This window comes from Podarcis gaigeae (genome assembly GCF_964106915.1).
Source record: "Podarcis gaigeae genome assembly, chromosome: 16".
NCBI lineage: Eukaryota > Metazoa > Chordata > Lepidosauria > Squamata > Lacertidae > Podarcis > Podarcis gaigeae.
In genome coordinates, this window is record NC_139693.1 from 45,664 (window position 1) to 68,606 (window position 22,943).

General features: G+C 50.3%; 1 protein-coding gene across 2 annotated transcripts in view; it reads right to left on the bottom strand.

The window, feature by feature from the left end:
- INSRR (insulin receptor related receptor) overlaps positions 1-22,943 on the bottom strand; it is a 39,454-nt gene that overhangs the window by 5,936 nt on the left and 10,575 nt on the right. For both annotated transcript variants that reach the window (XM_083715511.1, XM_083715510.1), the window contains exons 2-14: positions 21,750-22,310; positions 17,886-18,201; positions 15,479-15,621; positions 7,512-7,656; positions 7,217-7,431; positions 6,334-6,460; positions 5,572-5,810; positions 4,958-5,125; positions 4,678-4,867; positions 3,989-4,030; positions 3,131-3,432; positions 2,186-2,322; positions 1,329-1,494 (exon numbers count right to left, since the gene is read on the bottom strand). In XM_083715511.1, coding sequence (XP_083571637.1) covers positions 1,329-1,494; positions 2,186-2,322; positions 3,131-3,432; positions 3,989-4,030; positions 4,678-4,867; positions 4,958-5,125; positions 5,572-5,810; positions 6,334-6,460; positions 7,217-7,431; positions 7,512-7,656; positions 15,479-15,621; positions 17,886-18,201; positions 21,750-22,310 — 2,751 coding nt within the window. The remainder of the gene's footprint in view (positions 1-1,328; positions 1,495-2,185; positions 2,323-3,130; positions 3,433-3,988; positions 4,031-4,677; positions 4,868-4,957; positions 5,126-5,571; positions 5,811-6,333; positions 6,461-7,216; positions 7,432-7,511; positions 7,657-15,478; positions 15,622-17,885; positions 18,202-21,749; positions 22,311-22,943) is intronic.

The following is a 22,943-nucleotide window of genomic DNA, read 5'->3' on the forward strand; positions in this document are numbered from 1 at the left end:
TTTTAGATTTTATTATGATTTATGTGGAAATTGTCCAATTTGGCTGTGTATTTTTTAATGTTTTATTTACTGTTGGTGATTATTTCTGTAATACTGTATTTTTTCATGTTGTAAGCCACCTCGAGCATGGTTTGAACTATGGAAAGGCAGTATACAAATAAAATTATGTATTATTGTGAGTTTGTGGGAGCCAGACTACTCTAATCCCTGGATCTAGCAAGTGTTAAAATCTTAATAATAGTAATAATAATAATTTATTATTTATACCCCGCTCCCAAAATATAATAGTAATAATAATAATAATAATAATAATAATAATAATAATAATAAAGCAATAAAAGATCAAATATTGAAAACTTCCCTAAACAGGGCTGCCTTCAGATGTCTTCTAAAAGTTGGATAATTGTTTATTATGGGAGGGTGTTCCACAGGGTGGGAGCCATCACCAAGAAGGCCCTCCGCCTGGTTCCCTGTAATCTTCTCTCAGGGAGGGAACTGCCAGAAGGCCCTCGGCTCAGGACCTCAGTGTCTGGCTGAGTGATGGGATGGAGATGCTCCTTCAGGTCTACTGGGCCAAGGCCATGTGGAGCTTTAAAGGTCAGCACCAACACTTTGAATTGTGCTCGGAAACGTACTGGGAGCCAATGTAGGTCTTTCAGGATTGGTGTTTTATGGTCCCAGCAGCTGCTCCCAGTCACCAGTCTAGCTGCCGCCTTCTGGATTAATTGCAGTTTCCGGGTCACTCTACGTAGCCCCACATAGAGTGCCAGGCTAGGTTCCTGGGTGATGCTCACTTTTGGGGCTGATTAGTCTCCTTTTGTCACCAAGGCCCACAAAGCGACCATCTATTTATGGAAGGCGGTGAGGACTGGACTACAGCTCCTACCAGGTTTCCAGGCAGCTGGTCCTGCTGTCTCCTGGGGCTGGAGCCCAGGAACAGCAGCAGGTTCCTCTCCCCTGTTTTTATTCATCCAAGCAGCTGTGTGCTTCTCCTCTTTGCCCCAAAGGGATCTCTTTCACCATTAGCCCCCAAGCTTGCCCTGAAAGTGGCCTAAAGGAAAACTTTTTTTCTGGAGTTCCCCAGAACACCCACCTGCCAGCATCTGGGGCCACATTTTCATGAGAAGTTAAACCAGAGATACAAACTGTTCCAGGCGTCCTTGCTTGCCCTGCCTCCCGCTGTCCCCCCCCCCAACATCATCACAGGGTTTCTCCGTTGTGTCACCAGATGAACCTCCCTGAACTGCCAGGGTTGCTTAGTCCAAGTCAACCATTCTCTCCCGTCTCTCTTCTGCTTGCCTTGCCCACGCTCAGCCTCCACCACCTACCCGGCCCCAGGATGTAAAACTTGATCAGTCCGGTCCACGAGCCGTTCCCTGACAGTGAAGTGGCCCGGACCTTGGCAGAGTAATTTCCCGGCTGGAGGAGGTCGAGGAGGTAGCCCCCGTTCCGAGTGTAGCGGTGGCGAGAGACGCAGACAACCGAGGTGACTTTCTGCAGGAGAGGAAGAAGGAAACCGAAGAGGAGACAGGCGTGAGTGGTGCCTCAGGGCAGTGGCGTAGCGTGGGGGTGCAGGGGGGCCGGCCGCACCGGGCGCAACATCTGGGGGGGCGCTCGCACTCGAGTGCTAAAATCCACGGGTTAGGGGGCGCAAATTACTTGCCTTGCCCCGGGTGCTGACCACCCACGCTACACCACTGCCTCAGGGGCCTATGGATCACTCTTTACAGTAGGCCTGTAGGTGGGGAAGTTTGAAACCCCAGGCTTGTGGCTGCTGGCGGGGGGGGGGGGGGCAAGGATGCAGTGGCTGCAAGTGGCAGGGTCTAGTTAACCAGAGCCAGGATGCTACTGCTGCTGGATCAGGCCAAAGGGGGACCAACTACTCCAAAATCCTGCTCCTTCTCACAGTCACCAACCAGATGCCCTGAAGGCATCTATCCCCACTGCTGGTGTTGCTGAGCACACTGCCTCTGATCCATCATGACTGCTAGTAACATTAGAGAGCCTTATCCTCCATTAACAGCTCTAATCCCTCTTTGAAGTCAGTCACCATCACTACCTTGTGCGGCAGCAAATTCCTCTCTCCTGCTTGTCCTGAATCTTCAAACCTTCCGTCTCCTGCTGCTAATAAATGTTCCAGCGCTTGGCCCTGCTGCCACCACTAGGCCTCCAGCCCCTTCCTCACCTCACTCTCCCGGCTGTACTTGATCTCGTACTTGAGGATGAGCCCGTTGGGGTTCTTCGGCTCCTCCCACTTGAGGAGGACTCGGTTTTTCCCTGCTGGCTCCCAGGTCACGTTGCCAGGGATGTTGTCTGCTTGAGCTGAGCAGAGAGAGCAAAGCAAAGGAACTGCTGAGTCGGCTTCAAGTGGAGTCAGGTGTGGGATTTAGTACGGCTGACGGAAGCCCATCACTCTCTCCCTTCCTTCCACCCTTTGCCCAGGCAGGGCGAGAAGGAGCACAGAGCTATTCACAGCTCATGGGACACCTTGTGCAAAATGCTCATTCCTGGATCACATTTGCATCATTCCCAGAGCCGGACCACCCATGAGGCAGACTACGGCAACCGCCTCAGGTGGCAGAATCCAAAGTGTGACTCCACAAACAAGCCCCTGCCACCGTCACCACCAGAGAAGCGGTTGCAGCAGCTTCCAAGTTCCAGCAAGATCTCATGAGAGCCCTGCGCAACATTCCTGAGACCCCAGAAAGTGAGATGGAGTGCCTTGCTGAATGAAGTCTTGGGAAGCTGGCGTGTGGCCTCTGCGTGATCTCGTCAGAACCTGGAAGCCACAGCCCCACAACTCCAGTAATCGAGGCATCAGCAGGGGCAGCAAGGGGGGGGGCAGATGCACTGGGCGACATCTTCCCATTTCACTGCAGGTGACGAATTGAGACAGGCCGCCCCGATCATTCTGGTAGAGAAGAGCCAGTTGATTCAGACGATGGACTGCCCAGGCTACTTACCAGCTAGCGATGGGGACGGGAGTTGTACAAAGAGGCAGGACCAGGGCTGGCCTTACCGTGAGGCAAAGCAGGGCAGACAGGCATAAAGGGGCAGCTGAGCTCTCTGCTCCTGCCTGGGGCTGATGCCCCCCCCATGTGGCTTGCTGGGGGTGCTCTCTGGCACTTACGTTCCGGCATGGTTCTGGCAAAGACAAAGGTGGCAGCGCTGCAGCCCACAGTCTGTGCAGCGTGGTTGCAGGCATGGATGTCAATGCGATATTCAGTAAAATGGCGCAGGTTAGAGATGGCCGTCCGATCCCGGACCACTTTATCCTCAAAGATGCGGAAATCCTTCTCAGTTTTGGAGCTGCTGGACCCTGTGCGGTTTGGGGTCACTCCATTCCCCAGGACCTCTGGGGACGATGTGTTGGCAAAGGCATGGCCAGGAAGAGGGGTTACGGCAAAGGTGTCCCTGCGCCTCTTTGGGATCCTGTCACAGCAAAGGAAGCAGAGCGGTGAGGCCTTGGGGCAGAGTGTGGGGTAGGGCAGGCCTGTCTGCTGGGAGATGCTGTCTACCCTACACCTCAAGGTAGACGGCAAGTGTCATGCCCAGCCCTTAGTCCATGGAGGACAAACCAGACACAGTCGGGTTAGGGTCCAAACGTATTACAATAGAAAGCTGGACAGGAGTTTCCACAGTCCTTCTACCTGTGATACTGATTCCCCCAGGATCCCCCAACAGTTAAGAGTGTGGGGATGTTGTCTGGGGCTTGGTAGGCAAGGGCAGGCAATAGGAAGAAGGGAAACGTCTGGTCCTGCAGGGGTGGGGGAGAGGGGAAGAGACCCCCTTTTCTTCCTAAAAGGGGTCCATTCTCTGCAGCCCAATATTGCAACCTGATAGTCTGCACTGTCTGTGCATTTTGAGAGAGCCTCCAGATGGTGGGACAAACTTGAGGCATCTCTTTAAAGAAATGTTTCTAGTCCTCAGGAAAAGCCTGAAATGTGTGAACATTCCTTTTCATTTTCAGCTACACTCTGCAGCTTACCTGTAAGAGATCTTGTTGATGGAAGTGACTTTCCAGGGGGGTCTGAAAAAGGACAAAGAAGGTGAAAATCTCTGCTTACTACCCCCTGGCTCCAGCCTTCTCCTCTGCCTCTGGTGAATATTTCAGCTGATGAGAGCACAGCCAGAGGGGTGGGAGCAGGTGAGAGTTGGTGGCCCAAAACATCCAGGTTGGAGAAGGCTGAGGTTGCATGTCACTGGGGAGGGGACTCCCCACCCCCATCTCTGCCTCAGACAATATTGGAGAGCTGCTGTTGCTGCCAGTCAGAGTAGACATTACCAGGAGAGATAGGTAAAACCACCCTAACCTAGAATAAGTCAACTTAGGCCAGTCTTTTCAAACTTTTTCAGACTAGCCCTGCAGGACACTTGTGGAAATAAGGCTCAGGAATCTCCAGAGCCCCAGTTTGGGGGGGGGGGTGCTGGGCTTGCAAACAGTTGACAGTGCCATTCAGGCTCAAGATGCCTGCTCTGCAGTTGGGGAAGGAGCGCTGGGAGTCAGTGGAAGGTTTGGAGTGCCAAGACGGCAGAGAGAACCAGCACCAGTTCTGACAGGTTCTCCCGCCAGCTGACCATTGCTGCTGTCAGCCCTGACTTCCGCCCGCCCACCCGCCCATGGAGTCACAATCCCAAACCCCACAGCCTGGCCTGCACAGCTCTAGCCCCGGTCACCTGGGGATGATGATGGAATTATGCAGGAAGTTTTCAAACTTCTTCTGGAAAGAGACGGTTTCATCCCTCAGGGGGGTTTGCCCCACAGGGCTTTGGCATGGGCAGCACTGCTGCTCCTCTCCATCCTCCTGGCCTTCCCCATCGTCTGTATCAAAGCGAGTGTCTGCGCTGCTGGTGGGCAGGCGGAGGCCTGGCAGGGCGAGAGGAGAGAGGGTGTGAGCAAAGGCCCTTTGAGAGCTGCGCAAGGTCCATGCGACATGGAGCAGGCCAGCCACCTCACCTTTGTGGCAATAGTCATTGACAAACAGCTCAGAGTCCTCAGCCAGCTGCTGCCACAAGACCAAGTAGTAGGTGATGTTGCCATTGGGCTGGCTGGGTGGCTTCCAGCGGACAATGAGGTGGGACGAGGAGTTGGACATGGAGATGACGTCCCGGGGAACTGTTGGAGCTGGACATCGGCAGGAGGGCAGACAGTGTAATTGAAAGAGAGAGAAAAAGAGAGGGAGAAAGAGAACCAATATACAGAGCCAGTGTGTTGTGGCAGCTAGAGTGTCAGACTACAACCTGAGAGAGACCAGGGTTCAAGTCCCCATTCAGCTATGAAGCTTTCTGGGTGGCCCAGGGCCAGTCACTGCCTCTCTCAGTCTAACCTAATCTCAGCCATCTTTAAAGTTTTGAGGTGGCTTCAGTGCAGCCCTCCATCTCATGCTAGGCCTCTTCTGCCTCCACAGACGGGAGAGCTCCTTTCAAGGTCCCTCTGCTGCAGGCCCAGAACCCCCACGGCATCCCAGCAACTCTACTCAGAGCCCGGTCCCCGTCCAAGGAGCGGCTCTGGCACCCAGGGGTGGATGACCCTGGTCACAGGCTCCTGCTCCTCCCGCCCACCCGCGTTACCTGCAGGCATGGTACGGATGTAAACCACCTCGCTCTGAGCCCCGTAGTTGCGCCTCTCCTCGGCGGTGGTGAGGGTGATGGCGCGCACAAAGATGGCATACTGGGTCCAGGGCTTGAGGCTCTGAAGCACCACGCCCGGCTCCTGCTCGTTGTTCAGGGGCGGCTCCACGTCCACCACGTTCCAGCTGTTGGCACCGCAGGCGTCCTGCCCAATGTATTCCGTCACGTTCTGGAAGGGCCTGGGGGATGAGGCACCCAACCAAGGGAGGGTCAGGCCTGCAGGAGCAGCCGGGAGGGGAGCCAGCTTGGCTCCCCTCCTGCCACCTCCACTGGCTCTCCAACTGCCGGGCCCTTGGCAGACCAAGAAGGATGCTCAAAGAGGTCCATTTTGGCCTCTCACTTTCCCCACCTTCAGTTCAGTTCTCCACATTTCCACATCAGTTTGTGGATATATATTTTTTAAAAGGTTCTCCTAATACAGAAGTTCTTGCAAAGCAAGGTTCCCAATATAAGGCATTTCCTTTGGACTTTTCAATAATATATTTATTTTTATGCACACTGCACCCTCCTAGCCTGTGCTTTTCAGAACACATTCAAGTTTCACTGCAAACTGGGTCTTGGCTTGCATACGGTTCCAGAAGGGGTGGATTTGGTATCTTCCCCTTCAGGTGTGCTGGGTGTCCCCTGCAGCAGCAGCAGCAGCAGCAGAAAAGAGCAAATCCCCCCACACACACACACACCTGAGGCTCCCCAAAGACTTACGATTCCTTGTAGTAGATGATGAAGCTCAGGCGGTCGTGGTACTCTGGGGGCCGGTAGCGCTCCCACTTGAGGAAGATGCGATCTGACTCAGTGGTGTTGGACACAAAGCGCAGGATTTGGGTCTTGCCTGAAATGGGGGGGGGGTTAAACCTGGAAGGAGTCTTGAAAACTGGCAGGGGCGAGGAGTGGGGGAGGAACACAAGTGGCTTCAGGGAGCAACAGTGGAACTGGCAAAGAGCTGGAAAATTTCATGGACAAAGGTCAAAATGTCTCTTTCATTTCTAGCTGTGCAAATGACAAAAATCCCAAATCCTGTTTTCACTGAAAATGTTCTGGGAGAAAAGACCTGGAATAAAAGTTGGTCGGGGGAAGGGGTTGGGATGACGGCTGCTGCTGCTATTGGGGTTGCAGGTATTGACTGCGGCACCCTAAAGATTTAACAGTTTGAAGGTCTCTTGCCTTTTTGATGCAGCAGATGAACAGGGCTGCTGCCCCTCTGAAATGGGAGACAGACCAATGAAGGAAAAAGCCGGGCTCCATGAGCTCTGGTAGTGGCCAGTTTTAAGCAGTGAAGCCAAAAGGACCAACCAACCACAAGTCCAGCCTTTCTCCAACTTGGTCCCCCCCCCCGCCAGATGTTGCTAGACTCAAGTTCACCTCGTCATCTCCCCTGACCCTTGGCTGTACTGGCTGTTGGAGCGACGGGGGGACAAGAGGAACAACAGCTGGGGGCACCAGTTTGGGAAGGCACCCCACTTCCTTGTGGGGCAACCCCCCTCTCCATCTCCGATTGCCACTGCTACCCTCATTTCTGCTACGAGGTGCCCACCAGGGTCCCTCGATGCTGTGCCCCCCAAGCCCTCTGCCCCCCAGAGCAACTCACAGGAGGCTCGGTCGCCATTGGTCCGGGGATTGATCTCTGCTTTGTTTTGTCTGCCCTTTGTCCCTGTGATCTCCTCCATGCGGTAAATCTCTGACAGGCAGAGCCTGGGGTTGAAGGCAAAGTACATCTTGCCGACGGGGATGGAGAGGCTGTGGTGGCTCCAGTCCCAGAGCTGCTGGAGGTTCTGGTTGTCCAGCACGTAGAGTGTGTAGTTCCTGGAGGCGAGACGGAGGAGGGTGTTTTACAGCCTGCCCTGCGGGGGGGGGGGGGAGCCATGCCCTTGCCCATGACTCACCCGTCCACCATGGAGTCCCCTCGGATGAGCTTGAGGTTCTTGAAGAAGGACAAAGAGATGAGGGCAAAGGAGTGCTTGATCTTCAGGAAGCCTGTGATGGTCTCAATCAGGCCTAGGCTGCCCTGCAGGGCGGAGGCCAGGTTATCTGTAGGAAGGGAGAAGCAGCTTTTAGGCTTTTTGCATGTTTGAAATGATTGCCTGGGGCTGTGTTCTTTCTTCAGGCACTTTATGCTTTTCAACACACATTTCTTTTACTCTTTTAAAAACCTGTCCCAAGAAAGGGGAGGTGGCTTCCTAACTGGCATGATTAATAATAATAACAACAACAACAATAATAATAATACCCTTTATTGTCAATGTACAACCTGTGTACAATGAAGTTAACCGAGCCTCCTTCCCCCCCAACACTCAGTCTCATTGCACTCTGTGCTTGTAGTAAAGTAGGAATATTTAGAAAATTATTCTTTGGCCAAGCAAAAGAGAGTGAGGCCTTGTGGGAGTTTCGTCAGCCACAAGGACCCTGGGAACGGAATTGTGTATCTTTAAAATTCTAGACAACTGACTCCTCAGCTGAGAGGTTTATTGGAACCCAGGATGTCTTGATTAATGAAGGATCTAACACCTGAGTTCAATGATGTAAACATCCCCCCTCCCAGTGTTGTTATCTGCCCTTGAATTGCCTGGGAATGTGTCTTTGGCGGAAGGGAGGAAACCCTTTGATTTAAAAGTTTGAATTCCAGATTGGCCCAGCTGTCAAGAGGTAAATTGATAGACTAGCAAGCCGATCATTGGTGCATTCAAAAAATAATTTGAGTTTATGATTGGCTTGAAAGTTACGACGCAGGTTGCGAATTGGAAATAAAAGATCAGAGAATCCTCTGCTCTTGGCCTCTCTGCCTCTCTGCCTCTCTGCCTTTGCCCTGCAAATCGCAAAGATGCCCGGCTCTATGGTTCCAGCTTAATAGGCCGCTATTCATCTTTTGAAATGGAGATCTTCGATCGTCTTCTACTTGCAGAGGCTCAAGGAACAACAACTATCCTATCTTTGTGTTAGAGTTGTAAGTATGTAATCTTAGTTAGTCTATGTAGCTTTGTTGTTTTCTTACCTGTAACGTTCTAAAAGATGTGCCTGCTATTTTAGCATGTTTCTTATGTTATTTTAAAATAAACATTTTAAAGATGAAACTGTTTTAGTTGTGTGCCTTTCCAAAAGGGAATAGCTAAGTCCTAGCCTTACGCTTGGTTACGCTATACCGTAGAATTTCTGCCTGCAAGTCTGTGGATACAGCTTGTAGAGAAGGGGACAGCCAGGCTAACGGGTCACAGCCTTCTCCCTGGGTTGTGATTCTGGGTCCCCTGGACAAGAGGGAGTGGTGGCAGCCCTACCGGGTTTTGTTTGTTCTGTTTTGCAAAAACGTAGTGTTCGTCCGCCAACCCTGTCCTGGGCGTCCTGGTCTGGCCGGAGAGCAGAGACAGGAGAAGGGAGGGGCAAGAGGTTGGGGACGAGCATTACTACATGTTGGCAGCGTGGTGGGATTGGACTTCCCGTGGAAAGGCACTTTGATTTTTTAAACTTGGCACGAATCTTTTGTGGGTTACAGGTGGTTTGTTTTTTTGGATAGTGATAGTTAGGAGCATGGAGGACAGTTCCGCAACTTCGCAGCAGCAATCGTTGCAAACTTTAGATCAATGGGGAGGAGAGGGAGAAGACAGCTCTCTCCCGGTGGAAACCGAACCCCCTAAAGCTGTGAGTCCTGGAGTGAAATCCGCTTCCTGGTTTTCAAATGACTCGGAAACAGGGTCAGAGGAAGAACTGGTGGATGCCAGCGTGATCCGGAAGGGTCAGAGAGAGTCCTGCATTGTGGACGGAGGGAGGGGCACTCCCGGTAAACAAAAGTTATCTCCTCGTGAGGAGGTGGAGGCGGTGAGGGCCTCCACCCGTCCTAGGAAGAACTATTCTGTTTATGCAGAACCCAGAGAGATGGATGTCTCGCAGAGTTATGATGTTGAGTGGGTTCGTGATCCGGTGAACGGTGGATTCCGCTGCCGGGAGAAGTTTCCCCAGATGGGCTACTTCATGAGACCAAGAGTTAGCCGGATGGCACCTGACTATCAAGAATCGCCACAGCAGTCCCAGGATGTGACTGTGGGAGACTGCCGTCGGGAACAGCTTGCGCCTGACGCCCGTCGGAAGGTGAGACAGCGCTCATTCAGCCCAGGCAGAGTCTACTCGCCGGTTGCGGCTCGAGAGGTGCGCGTGCCGGCGCGAAAGTACGTGGCAGAGGAGGAGGAGGAGGAGTACTTCCAGAGACCCCTGCGTGGATACGCAACAACGGCAGCGGAGCAGCTACGTGCCGAGGGGCAACCGCCTCCTGTGCCTGCGCCGAGGTATGGACTAGTCCCGAGGAGGGGGGGAGATCAAAATCAACAGTCCCCTCCAGGACTGACTTTAAGTAATCTCAACTGGAAGGTGTTCCAGAAATACCACCCCCCCACTGATGTCCTTAGTTACCTAAATTTGTTTGAGGTGACGTGCCGGGACATGGGTGTAGCCCCAGAACTTTACATGGCTGTGCTTCGGCCCCTAGTTTGTGGTGATTTGTCAGAACTTATGGGACATCTCCCTTTGGAAGAAATAAATGACTATGAAAGCTTCAAGAGGCTAGTCATGCAGCGGCATGGCTTACACCCTGAACATTATCGCAAAGCTTTCAGGAAAGTGGAAAAGGGGGGGCTTACTGACAACATTGCGGTTTTTTCTGCAAAAATGGCCCAAAATTTCGAACTGTGGCTGGCGGCTGAAGGGGTGGAGGATGTGAAAGAAATCAAACAGCTGATGCTGATTGAACAACTAATGCGCTCCCTGCCCCCTAAAATTGTTAGCCTGGTGGCTGATAAAAAACCAAAGACACTAGCAGAAGCTACTACTCTTGCCGAATCTTTTTGGCTGAACCGCACCCATCTTGTTAATAAAGGACAGAGTAATATGTATAAAGCTACAGCGTCATCGGGGAGGACCGCCCCCCCCCATTAAAGAATCCAGCAAGGGATTGTCTACACCTGCTAAAGACTCTGTTGCAGCTGGGGGAGAGCGTGCTAAAGTGCCCCCGAGTTCTGGACTGTGTTTCTTTTGCAAAAAACCGGGGCACATGAAAGCAGCATGTCCCCAGTTGGCTGGGAAAAAGTCCACCGTCCTTACCTCCACGCCTGCTGTTCGCATGATACAGCAGCAGGAAGAAGATTGGGAGGAGGGGCCGGCCAAATCTGGAGCGGTGGAGAGCTTGGCTCCGGAGGAGGAGGGTGAGGTGACCCCTGTTGGGAACAAACCTGAAAAAACTAGTATCACCGTGGGTCCTGTTTGCACCCGGGGAACTCGAAAATCACCCCATGTGAATTGGGCGAACTTGGAGTTTTCTGCTCCTATTGAAATCAATAAAACTGTTGTGAACTCGTACCGGGACACTGGGTCTGACATCACTAGCGTCTCAAAAGATTTGGTTTTGCCTAGTCAGATGCAGGAAAGACCCTTGAAAATCAGTCCTTATGGGGTAGAAGAAATTTTGCAGCCCACAGCAATAGTCCCCCTTAAATACAAAGGTTACCGTGGGGACCATCTGGTAATTGTTCATGATCCAGAAGTTTGCAAAAGCCCAGTTTTGGTTGGGAATGATCTTGGGTTTCAAGTTTATTTGCAACAACAGCTGAATGGGAATCCGGTAACTGTAGCAACTCCCCCCATCCCATCCCAGGCAGGGAGAAACTCAGTGGAGCCTGAGACAGGGTTGAATAGAAAACCCGGAGGGGAGGGAGAGTTACCTGTTCTGGATGTGGACTCTAGTAAGAACTTTAATGCTTCTGTTGAAATGGAGGACTGGGGAACAACACCTCAAGGTTTGAGGGCTGAGGAGAGCTTTGTCCCGGGTGGGAAAGGTGGAAGTTTGGTGCCTGATGCTATAACTCCCAAAGCTACTGAAACTGCAACACCTGAGAAATTGGTGGGAAGGAGGGTTGGCTTGATACGCATTGCCACTCCTTGTGTTAATCAGCCCTGCTCAGCGTCTGACGTAATCCCCAGGATCCATCGAATTGTTGTGCCTTCTTTTCGAAGTATAGACTCTGTTACTGAGACTCTACCAAAAGTTTTGTCCCAGTGGAACCAGCCCAATTTCCAAAAGAGTAAGCCTGGTGGTGGAAATTTAATTCCACAATCTACAACTGTTGATTTCGTTACCTCTAAGGACTTTGGGGGGGATCTTTGTGTTCCAGTTCCTGAACCCCAGGGTTGTGTGAACTTTATTTTGGAGAAAAGTGTGTTGAAATATACAGTTTCTCCCCAGCAGCCTGATGAAAACCCCCAAGCAACACAGATTGTGAACTATGTCAGCTTGTCTGGCCAGCCAAAAGCTGAGAGGCCAGCAGAAGCAGGGGGGTCTGTCCAGCCAAGTCAAGACGCTATAGAAAGTTTTGAGTTTTTTGATCATTCTCTCCTAGGTTGCCGAGAAGCTGTGGAAATTCTCCCTTGTGAGACTGAGTTTATCGCTGATGTGTTTAACAAAGAAATTCTTTGCCCACAGCTCAAGGACTTTAAAGACCCAGACGACGTGTTTTTTGTTTTTCAAAAGATGTTTTATGATGCAAATGTTTGTGTTAGGAAGAAATTGAATTTGGTGGGTCTTTTACAGAATTTCAGTCCTAGGAACCAGTACGATGATGGTATGAGCAAAAATGGTTTTGGTTTTGTTTGGAATTCTATTTTGCCCAATCCCTGTGTTCAAAATCTGTTGGGAGTGTTCAGAGGAAAATGGGAGGGATTGGAAAGGGTTGAGTTGATTTTTTCTGAATCGTGGCCAGAGCAGCTTAAGCATGTGCAGAGTGCCTTGGCGCGATTGCAAGATGCCAACCTGACCAGTAAGGTATATCAATGTCAGTTTGCTCAGGGAAGAGTGATTCCCTTAGAATTCAGATTGGGCTTGGGAAACATTAGATCCCGGAAGGCAGAAATCCATGGTGTGTTGGAATGGTTTTTACATCGATGCCTGAGAACCTTTGAATGGCTAAAACAAGCCCTTGCAAGTTTTTGGGTGAACCTAGCCCATAGCCCTCAGCGTCCCTTTAAAATGCAAACCAACGCTAGTCAAATAGGATTAAGAGAAGGTTTGGACAATGAGAGAAGTTGGCAACCCGTGGTGTATTTGAACAAAGAATGGTTGCCCCAGGGAAAAGACCGTCTCATTGTTGAACCCAAAGGTCTTTCTGGTTTGGAGATAGTGATTCAAAGCGTGGAGAAAGGAGACTGTGCTGTAACTTCGACTTGTGCCAGTCTTCCCCTGAGGTTAGATGCTTACTGGCCTGACCCTAGTGCCTTTGATCCTGTGCCTTATCAGGAGAAATATCAAAAGGTGCTTGACTCTTTTAGAGACCATCATGCTGATACTGTGAAACTGTATGTGAAACTTGAGTTTGCTTTGCTAATCGCCTTGGGAGGTGGAGAACAAGGGATTTTTGTATCTTTAGGCTTCCCAAAAGATATTTTCGAGGGGTCATCTTCATTTACCCTACCCAGAACATCGGTTAGGAAGTTTTTTGTTATTTCCCAGCTTTTTTACTGTGCCTGTGGTATTGATGCAGAGCTGTTTGTGTAACCCCCTCACCTTGCAGGAAAGAACAACGTTGTTGCTGATACTTTGTCTAGAATGTACCAATCTGTGCCATGAAACTGTGTAAATATCGGATTAAGGGGGTGCTGCTAGTGATGTATGGTTTTAAAAGCTGCTAAAGCCCCCTGGACCGGATGATCTACCTCAGTGTGTAAATAATTTTCTTTGATGAAATTAGGGGACTTTACCCTTAATTTCATTCTAGAGGGGAGGGTGTAGTAAAGTAGGAATATTTAGAAAATTATTCTTTGGCCAAGCAAAAGAGAGTGAGGCCTTGTGGGAGTTTCGTCAGCCACAAGGACCCTGGGAACGGAATTGTGTATCTTTAAAATTCTAGACAACTGACTCCTCAGCTGAGAGGTTTATTGGAACCCAGGATGTCTTGATTAATGAAGGATCTAACACCTGAGTTCAATGATGTAAACATCCCCCCTCCCAGTGTTGTTATCTGCCCTTGAATTGCCTGGGAATGTGTCTTTGGCGGAAGGGAGGAAACCCTTTGATTTAAAAGTTTGAATTCCAGATTGGCCCAGCTGTCAAGAGGTAAATTGATAGACTAGCAAGCCGATCATTGGTGCATTCAAAAAATAATTTGAGTTTATGATTGGCTTGAAAGTTACGACGCAGGTTGCGAATTGGAAATAAAAGATCAGAGAATCCTCTGCTCTTGGCCTCTCTGCCTCTCTGCCTCTCTGCCTTTGCCCTGCAAATCGCAAAGATGCCCGGCTCTATGGTTCCAGCTTAATAGGCCGCTATTCATCTTTTGAAATGGAGATCTTCGATCGTCTTCTACTTGCAGAGGCTCAAGGAACAACAACTATCCTATCTTTGTGTTAGAGTTGTAAGTATGTAATCTTAGTTAGTCTATGTAGCTTTGTTGTTTTCTTACCTGTAACGTTCTAAAAGATGTGCCTGCTATTTTAGCATGTTTCTTATGTTATTTTAAAATAAACATTTTAAAGATGAAACTGTTTTAGTTGTGTGCCTTTCCAAAAGGGAATAGCTAAGTCCTAGCCTTACGCTTGGTTACGCTATACCGTAGAATTTCTGCCTGCAAGTCTGTGGATACAGCTTGTAGAGAAGGGGACAGCCAGGCTAACGGGTCACAGCCTTCTCCCTGGGTTGTGATTCTGGGTCCCCTGGACAAGAGGGAGTGGTGGCAGCCCTACCGGGTTTTGTTTGTTCTGTTTTGCAAAAACGTAGTGTTCGTCCGCCAACCCTGTCCTGGGCGTCCTGGTCTGGCCGGAGAGCAGAGACAGGAGAAGGGAGGGGCAAGAGGTTGGGGACGAGCATTACTACAGTGCTTGTCACACAACACACCAACCCCAAAAGTCAGTTGCACTATATTATTTTCCATTCAGCAGCCTAACAGCCCATGGACAGAAACTGTTTTTTAGCCTGTTGGCATGACTGATTATACTTTATCTCCTGCCCGAGGGCAGAAGATTAAAGAGGTGTTGACCGGGGTGTGAATTGTCCCTGAGAATTTTTTTCACTCTCCTAAGGCAACGATCCCTTGCGATGTCATCTAGCGGGCTCAGGGGACAGCCCATGATATCATGTACTGTGTTCACCACCCTCCGTAGAGACTTTCTGTCCGTGACTGTCAAGCCAACATACCACACTGTGATACAATATGAGAGGACACTTTCTTTTGTGGAAGGTTATCAGTTGTTGTTTAACATTGTTCTTTCGCAAGACCCTGAGGAAGTGGAGTCTCTGTTGGGCCCTCCTAACCACCTGAGTTACATTGCTTTTCCAAGTGAGGTCTTCACTAAGCTAAACTCCCAGAAATTTAAAGGAGGAGACTCTCTCCACACAACCCCCCCCTGATATACAACGGGGCTAGTTCCCCTCTCTTCCTCCAAAAGTCCAGCACCATCTCCTTTGTCTTGCTAATATTTAGGTGTAAGTTATTCTCTAGGCACCATGCAGATACTTTTTGAACCTCCCCCCATACACTGATTCATCTCCACCTGTAATTAGACCCATTATGATAGTATCGTCTGAAAATTTGATAATTACAGTGGATGGGTCAGATGAAATACAGTCCTATGTCTACAATGAGTACAGGAAGGGACTCAGCACACATCCCTGTGGGGTGCCAGTGCTGAGCTTCGGGGTCCTTAAATGATCCTTCAGCTGCAAAGGAAAAGAATATAGACCCCCCCCCCAGGTTAAATCTGAGGAAATCTGAATGCATGGCAGGCTCACCCCTCAAGTCGTCCCTCTACAGATTCAGTCCCTCAGTGGGCAGAGGCCAGACCTCCCTCCCTGGAGCGCCCAGCCCCCTGGGGCACAGCCACTCACCTCCCCGGCGGATGTTCAGGATGAGGTTGCCCTCGATGAGGGTGCAGCCAGCCAGGTCCCTGGCTGCCCTGGTGGAGTCAATGGTCTTGGTGCCCACCTTGCATTCCTTTGGGCAAAGCCCCTCACACTTGTGGCAGAAGATGCTGAAAGAAGGGGGTTGGGGGAGAGACCTGGGATGACGCACCCACAATGCAGGGAGAGGCTTCTCTCCATCCCCCACCCCTCAGAAGCACCTCCCCCCAAAGAATCCCTCAGCCCCCTCAGCAAACCGCAGTTCCTGTTACTATTTGTAATGCAATGTCATTGGAACTGCATTTCACAAAGACGAAATGGTAATGGGGAAAGGAGGTGGCAGTCGGGAGTTGGCGGAGTGTCTCTGAGAGTTCTGTCTTGACTGGGAAAGTGAGGAGGGAGGGGACTTCTGGCAGACACTGTCTGCAGGAGTCTGTAAATAATACTTGTGGTTCAACTGTAGCCAACCTGTCAAGTAAAAAGATTTATCTTCAGCTATCTGCATAAGGCATATATTTTTTATCACAAATAGCTAACAGTTCCCAGGATTTCTTTGACAGACATGAATGTCTTTTAAATGGATAGCAGGGCGGCAGCAGCAACCACAAAGAACCAACTTTGGGTTCATGTTCACACACTTTCATTCTCTCACACAGTATCAGCCAGGCACAGTATCTCACACAGCAGGCAGGATCAGGGCAGGACCCAGACGGTGCACATTTCCTCTCCCTGGCCATGTGAGTTTGTGTGTGACCTGTACTTGTTCTTAGGATGAATGGATGGGAAATGCGATTCTGATTCAACATTAGGAAGAACTTTCTGATGACAGGAGCTCTTTGAAAGTGGAAGGGGCTCCCTCAGAAGCTGGTGGACTCTGCTTCAGTAAAAGTAGTCAGACACACACTCTGGACTTTAAGGTGTCAGTTTCGAAAACCTGAAGGAGCTACTGGATGTGATCCTGTGGTCAGATATACTAAATGAGAAGGGAGTCCAAGTAGGATGGGAGTTTCTAAAAGGAGAAATATTGATGCCCCCAAGGAAACCGGTGTGGCTGCATAAGGAGCTTTCAGATGAGCTGAGAGTTAAGAAGAGCATGTATACAAAATGGAAGAAAGTGGAAATCACAAAGGAAGAGTATACATGTGAAGCCAACAGTTGCAGGGAGAAGGTCAGGCAGGCAGGCTAAAGCTCAGAATGAGCTCAGGCTTGCAAGAGAGATTGAAAATAATTTTAAAAGGTTTCTTTGGCTATGTCCGAAGTAAGAGGAAGAACAAGCAAGTGGTAAATGTGGGTTGAATGAGGAAACTGTCAGGTGGATTTTTAGCTAGTTGATTGACCGAACCCAAAGAATACTCATTAATGGTTTGTCATCATCCTGGAAAAAAGTGACAAGTGGGGTGCCGCAGGGTTCTGTCCTGGGCCCGTTGTTGTTTAACATCTTTATAAATGACTTGCTTGAAGAAATTGAAGGGAAGCTCATCAAATTTGCAGATGACACCAAACTGGGAGGGGTAGCTAATGCCACAGAAGACAGAATCAGAATTCAAAATGACCTTGTCAGATTGGAGAACTGGGTGCAAGCTAAAGACAAGAGGAACAAATGTCAGATTCTGCACTTAGGCAAGAAGAACCAGATACACAAATATAGGATGGGGAACCCCTGGCTTACCAGCCGTAGATGTGAGAAGGATCTAGAGGTCTTGTACCTCTAGCTTCACATGACTCAACAGTGTGATGCAGCAGCAAAAACAGCTAATGCTATTCTAGGCTGCATCCACAGAAGTCTAGTGTCCAGATCAAGGGAAGTAATAATATCACTCTATTCTGCCTTGGTCAGACCCCACCTGGAAGACTGTGTTCAGTTCTGGGCACCACAATTTAGGAAAGATGTCGACAAGCTGGAAGGTGTGCTGAGGAGGGCAACCAAGAGGAACAAGAGTCTTTGAGGAACGGTTGAAGGAGCTGGGTAGCTTTATCCTGGAAAAGAGGAGACTGAGAGGAGACAGGAGAGCCATCTCCAAATACCTCAAGGGCTGTCACCTGGAGGAGGGAGCATGCTTGTTTCCTCCCACTCTGGAGGTTAGAACTCAAGCCAATGGCTTCAAGTTGGAAGAAAGGAGATTCCAACTAAATATTTGGAAAAACTTTCTGACATTAAGAGCTGTTCAGCAGTGCAAAAGACTCCCACGAGAGTGGTGGACTCTCCTTCCTTGGAGGTTTTTAAGCAGAGGTCGGATGGCCATCTGTCCTGGATGCTCCAGCTGAGATTCCTGCATTGCGGGGGGGGCTGGACTAGATGACTCTTGGGGTCCCTTCTGATTCTACAGTGCTATGATTCTGCAAATGAGCTCTCGGGCCCTTGACAAGTGTGGCGCGGGCCGGCTGGCCCCCTCACCTGCTCTCGTTCCTCTTGTACCCGGAGGGACACTCCGAGAGGCACTGCCTCTGGTGGATGACAAACTTGGAGGAGTCGCGGGGGTTCTCGGACACCTTGCGCAGGCTGGCGCAGTGCTCCGCGGTCACGCAGCGCCACCCCTCGTACTCGTAGGTCAGCTCCGGGCAGGAGCTCAGGCAGTGCCCGTTGAAGTAGAAGTGGCGGCAGGCGGTGCAGGCGTGGCTGTCTCCCGGGCGGCGGCAGCTCCCCAGGCACTCCCGGTGGCAGCACTCGGAGGAGCTGGTGCAGGCAGCCCCCCCCGCTTTGCAGGGACACACTGCAAGGGAGAGAAAGGGGGCGGAAGCTGGAGTGGGAGGCAAGAGCAGCACTGGGAGAGCTGCCCCTCAGCTTCTCATTTCCCCCCAATCTTCATCTTAGCTCCCCTTATTCCACACACACACCCCATGTCTGCAGATTTTTAAAAAGATCCACATGAAAATTACAGGTGCATTTTTGCACACATTTCACCCAATATATTTTTGTACACAATTTTGCTTGTATGCCTCTTGCAAACAATTCCCCCTTAGCCAGTTCATTTTTTGTATATTTCCACTAATACACACATTTTTGTGTGTATATTTCACTAATACAGTAGACCCGCAATTTATGTGCAGTTAACTTGTGTGCATTCAAAAAAATTTGAAAAGGGAGCAGAAAGACCTGACATTGCACCCAATGTGTTTTGACTATACATGATGTTTGCTTTATTTGCTATCTCTAATGTAACCTCTGTGAGAGTTGCAAGTCTACTGCAATGGAGGAGTGAGAATTTCGAAAAGCAAGCTGAGTTTTATGGGTATTGGTTTAGTTGAGAGCCTGGCCCTGGCCTAGTGTCCATATGACTGACTTCCATTCTCTTTTATGCTTTGTTTTAGTTATATTCTATTATGCCACCTTGGAAAAACATTTCTAATTTGAAAGGTGCCCTAGAAGTTGGGGCCGGCCCACCCATGAGACAAGGAGAGGTGAATGCCTCAGGCGGCAGGATGCACAAGGGCAGCAGAACACAATGTAGTGCTTTATCTCCTGCCTTGTTTCTGATGTCATCAGCATATAAACTGATAGTAAACTCCACCCTGTCTTAACACTTTTTAGGATTTCAAATCCTAAACCTTCAGCTAACAGCTCTGTGGAAACAGCAAACAGCAAGGCAGAAGCAGGCAACCTCGCCAAGCATAATTTAAGTTAGTTGCCTCCATTTACTGGCACATAGACATTTGGGTTTGTATGGATCACCCTAATTCATACCACAGATTGACCTCCCAATCTGTACCAGTCTGTTAATGAGTTAATGAATCAGAGGAGCCCTCCTGGCCCAGGCACAAAGGCCTCTTTCACCCTCTCCGCTGCCCTAGAGATGGTCCAGTCCAGCACAGTGACGCAGAAGGCGAAATCTCAGCTGCAACTCTTGAAACACCACACATCTACACAGCAGTCCGGAGAGGCACAGCTGGCCGCCTCTCCCAGCGAGGAGGCCAAAGGCCCGTCCAAGAGGGAGAGCGCAAGGCCGCTGGAGGAGGCAGTTGCATGCGCACGATAACGATCTGCCTGTTTGCAGTGTATATTTCATTAGCAGCTCTCTTGTTGACAGCAAATAAGCCCAGGAGACTCACATACTTTTATGAGAGTTTCACAACGGTGAGGCAGGGCTGCAGCTGATGGGGGGGGGGGTCTCCCCCAAAGGACAACGCAAAGGAGACCAGGAGGGCATGGAGGGCTGATTCTAAAGAAGTAGCTCTTCTCAGGTCACTTACTAGATACTACACTGGCCTAAGCTTGCTGCCTTTCCAAAGACAAGTTTATCCCACACAGAATAGATTCCACAGATCAGCTGGGGTACTGCTCTGCCACTTGGCAGCCCAGAGCATTTCTCTAAGGAATCCTGAAGGAGCCTGAAAGGGTCCAAAAACTCGCCAAGGTGATGCTGGGAACGCTGGACCAGCAGCAGAGAAAGAGCCTGTGGGATCAGACCAAAGGGGGCCCTTTCAGTGCAGCACCCTGTTCTCACAGCGGCCACCCAGGTGCCTTTGGGGAGCCCACAAGCAGAACCTGAAAGCAACAGCAATCCCCCCCCCCCGACTCCCAGTGACTGGTATTATTCAGAATACCCATCATGGTTGAAGCCTAAGGCCAAGCTAGGAGTCATCACAGGGCCTTTTCAGTGGCTGCTCCCAGATTCTGCAATTCCCTCCCTGGAGAAGCCACACTGGCTCCCTCTTTGCTGTCCTTCCACCGGCAGGCAAAGACTTTCCTTTTCAACCGTGCTTTTGGGAACAGACTGATTTTAATGAAATGGCTGGGGCCATGTTGTTGTATTGTAATTATTTCCACAGGTGACAATTGTTTGGGGAGTGTCCAACTGATGCGCAATCACCAATGTGCAGATCCTTTTGGAACTGGAAGAGGGCAGAAGGGGGGCAGGACGGGGCATGCATAGACATGCTCTGCCAACGCATGCAGGGGCCGGGAACAAAACCCTCGTGCGAAATGGTTGCCGCCTATATGTTTTAAACAGATTTTATATACGTAAATAGTTTTAATTCTATCCATGTTTTTTTAAAAAAATATTGTTGCTTTTGATTGTTTTTATCTGTAAACTGCCTTGAGCCCCATTAGGGGAAAAGGTGGGGTATAAACAAATGTGTCGTTGTCGTTGTCATTACTTCCTGTGGGAAATGAACAGAACTGGGGATCTGTCCTTCTGCGGTGGCATTTTTAAAAACCCAGGCGCTAGAGGGCAGGCGAGAAATGCAAGCACCCAGCAGGGAAACTAATGACATCACCAGAGTACCTAACTTGCTCACCTCATGCCTCCAATTTTGGAGAGCTCCTAAAAATAGGCCACAAAGGAATTAAAAAGTAAAGCACCTGTTTGCTAATAATAGTTCCTCTGTGTAAACACAGGAAAGAACAAAGTTTATTGGGGCCTTGTTTTGAGGAGACTTATGCAGAAGCTCCCAGGCCGGATCATACTAGCCACACCTGTGTGTCTCCAGGCAAATAGCCAGCCAGGCTCCCAAGATAGCCGTGCCGGCAGAATGAGCCATGAGCCCAGCCAGGGAGGAACGTCAGTGTGTAAGGAGAGAGGGAAGGGGGCCCTCCCAGCTCAGGCAGCGGCAGCCTGAAAGGAAGGGGTTAAAAGGACACAGGCATGGCTTTTGTAGAGCCTGGCTGCAGCTGGATCAGGCCCAAAGGGGCTCATCTAGCTTGGCATTCTGTCCCACAGGGGTCAAGCAGATCATAAGAACATCAGAAGAGCCTGCTGGATCCGGCCAAGGGCTCTTCTAGCCCAGCATCCTGTTCTCACAGGGGCCAAACATTTTCCTGTGGGAAGGCAGCAAGCGGGACCCGAGTGCAAGAGCCCTCTGCCCTCCTGTGGTTTCCAGCACCTGATATTCAGAAGAGCAGAGGCATCATGGCAAGAAGCCACCGGCAGCCATCTCCTCTGAGAGCCACAGCAGGACCTGTGCTCTCAAAACCCAGCATTATTCACAGCAGCCATTGACCACCTTGTCCTCCATGAATTTGTCTAATCCCCTCTTAAAGCCACAGCAACCTCACCCCACCATGCCTTGTTTGGTCCTGATTCTCCACTGCCCTCGGCAACAGCTAGTTATATGATAACTGTTGGATTTGTGGCTGATGGACTATAAATAAATTATATTTGGGTTCGGATTAACTGTTGTTTTTGCTGTTCTCATGCCAAGGAACTCTTTCTGAAGCACCATGGGAATCAAGTGACTCATAAAGCCCTTCTGCTCCCTTGCAAAGCTCAGCCATTCACAAGCCCCTCGCAAGGCCCAGGGTGGAGCTGGGTCAACGCACCTTTCTGGCAGTTGCTGGAGGTCCAGCAGCGATACTCCAGCTGCCCCTTGAGGCTGGTCTGAGTCTGGACGCAGGGCTTCTCCACGTCCAGGATGCCCGGGCACACGTCCGCACACTCCTCCGTGGGCTTGTTGTGCAAGATGATGTTTTGCTCCAGGGCGTGGGGGGTCTGCATCAGTCCCCAGTCGATGGTGGAGATGTGGCAGAGCTCCTGGTTGCGCTCGATGCGCACAGAGCCATTCAGGATGTTGGTCAGGCTGTGCAGGCCGATGTCACGCAGGTGCGGCATTTCAAAGATGACCAGGGCGTAGTTGAAGAAAAGACTGGTCCCCCGGATGACCGACAGGTTGGGGAAGAGGTCGCGCAAGCTCTCCAGCCCATAGACGCGGAAGAGCAGGAGGTACTCCGTGATCATGACCAGGCGAGGGAAGCTGAAGGGGTGGAAATCCTCGCTGCTGGTGGTGAACAAGAGGAGGATCTGCAGGTTGCCCTCGATGATGGTGCAGTTCTCCAGATTCCGCAGCTGGGAGACATCGACGCGGATATCCATGCTCTCGCAGACTGGAGAAATGGGGAATGGCAGGGAAAGAAAATAAGTCACCAGGACATGAAGAACAGCTCATGCTCTTCACCTCCCGCACTGTTCCAGCACACAGGACTCTCTTCAGATGGCAGCATTTGACCCACACAAACAGCCCTCAGGCTCCAGACTCATGGAGTTGGAAGGGAGCCCCAGGGTCATCTAGTCCAGCCCCCTGCAATGCATGAATCTCAACATTCTTGCACCACCTGTTTGTGTGAATGGCCCAGGAGGAGAGGCTGCTCTTTCCAACCTCCTCAGAGGGCCTCTGCCTGACACAGGGAGCCTCTGTCTGTCTGAACAGCCAGAAGAAGACAGGATGGACAGACCTCTCAAATTTGCTTTCCCATTTTCCCAATCTTACATTCAGCTCACCCCATTTCCACAACAGTTCTTAAGCCCTCGTGAAAACCTGCCAGCACTTTATTTATTTAGAAAAGTATTTGTACGCTGCCAACTCAGCTGGCCACACCAGGGGGCAGATGAAATGTATATCTCACCTTTAAAAAGCAGGACAAAACAATCATTGAAAGCACCGTACTAAACTCTCCTAGTTTCCCCCAATGCTGCATTTTATGTTATTTTCACTAATACATAACAGCTTATGCACTCTT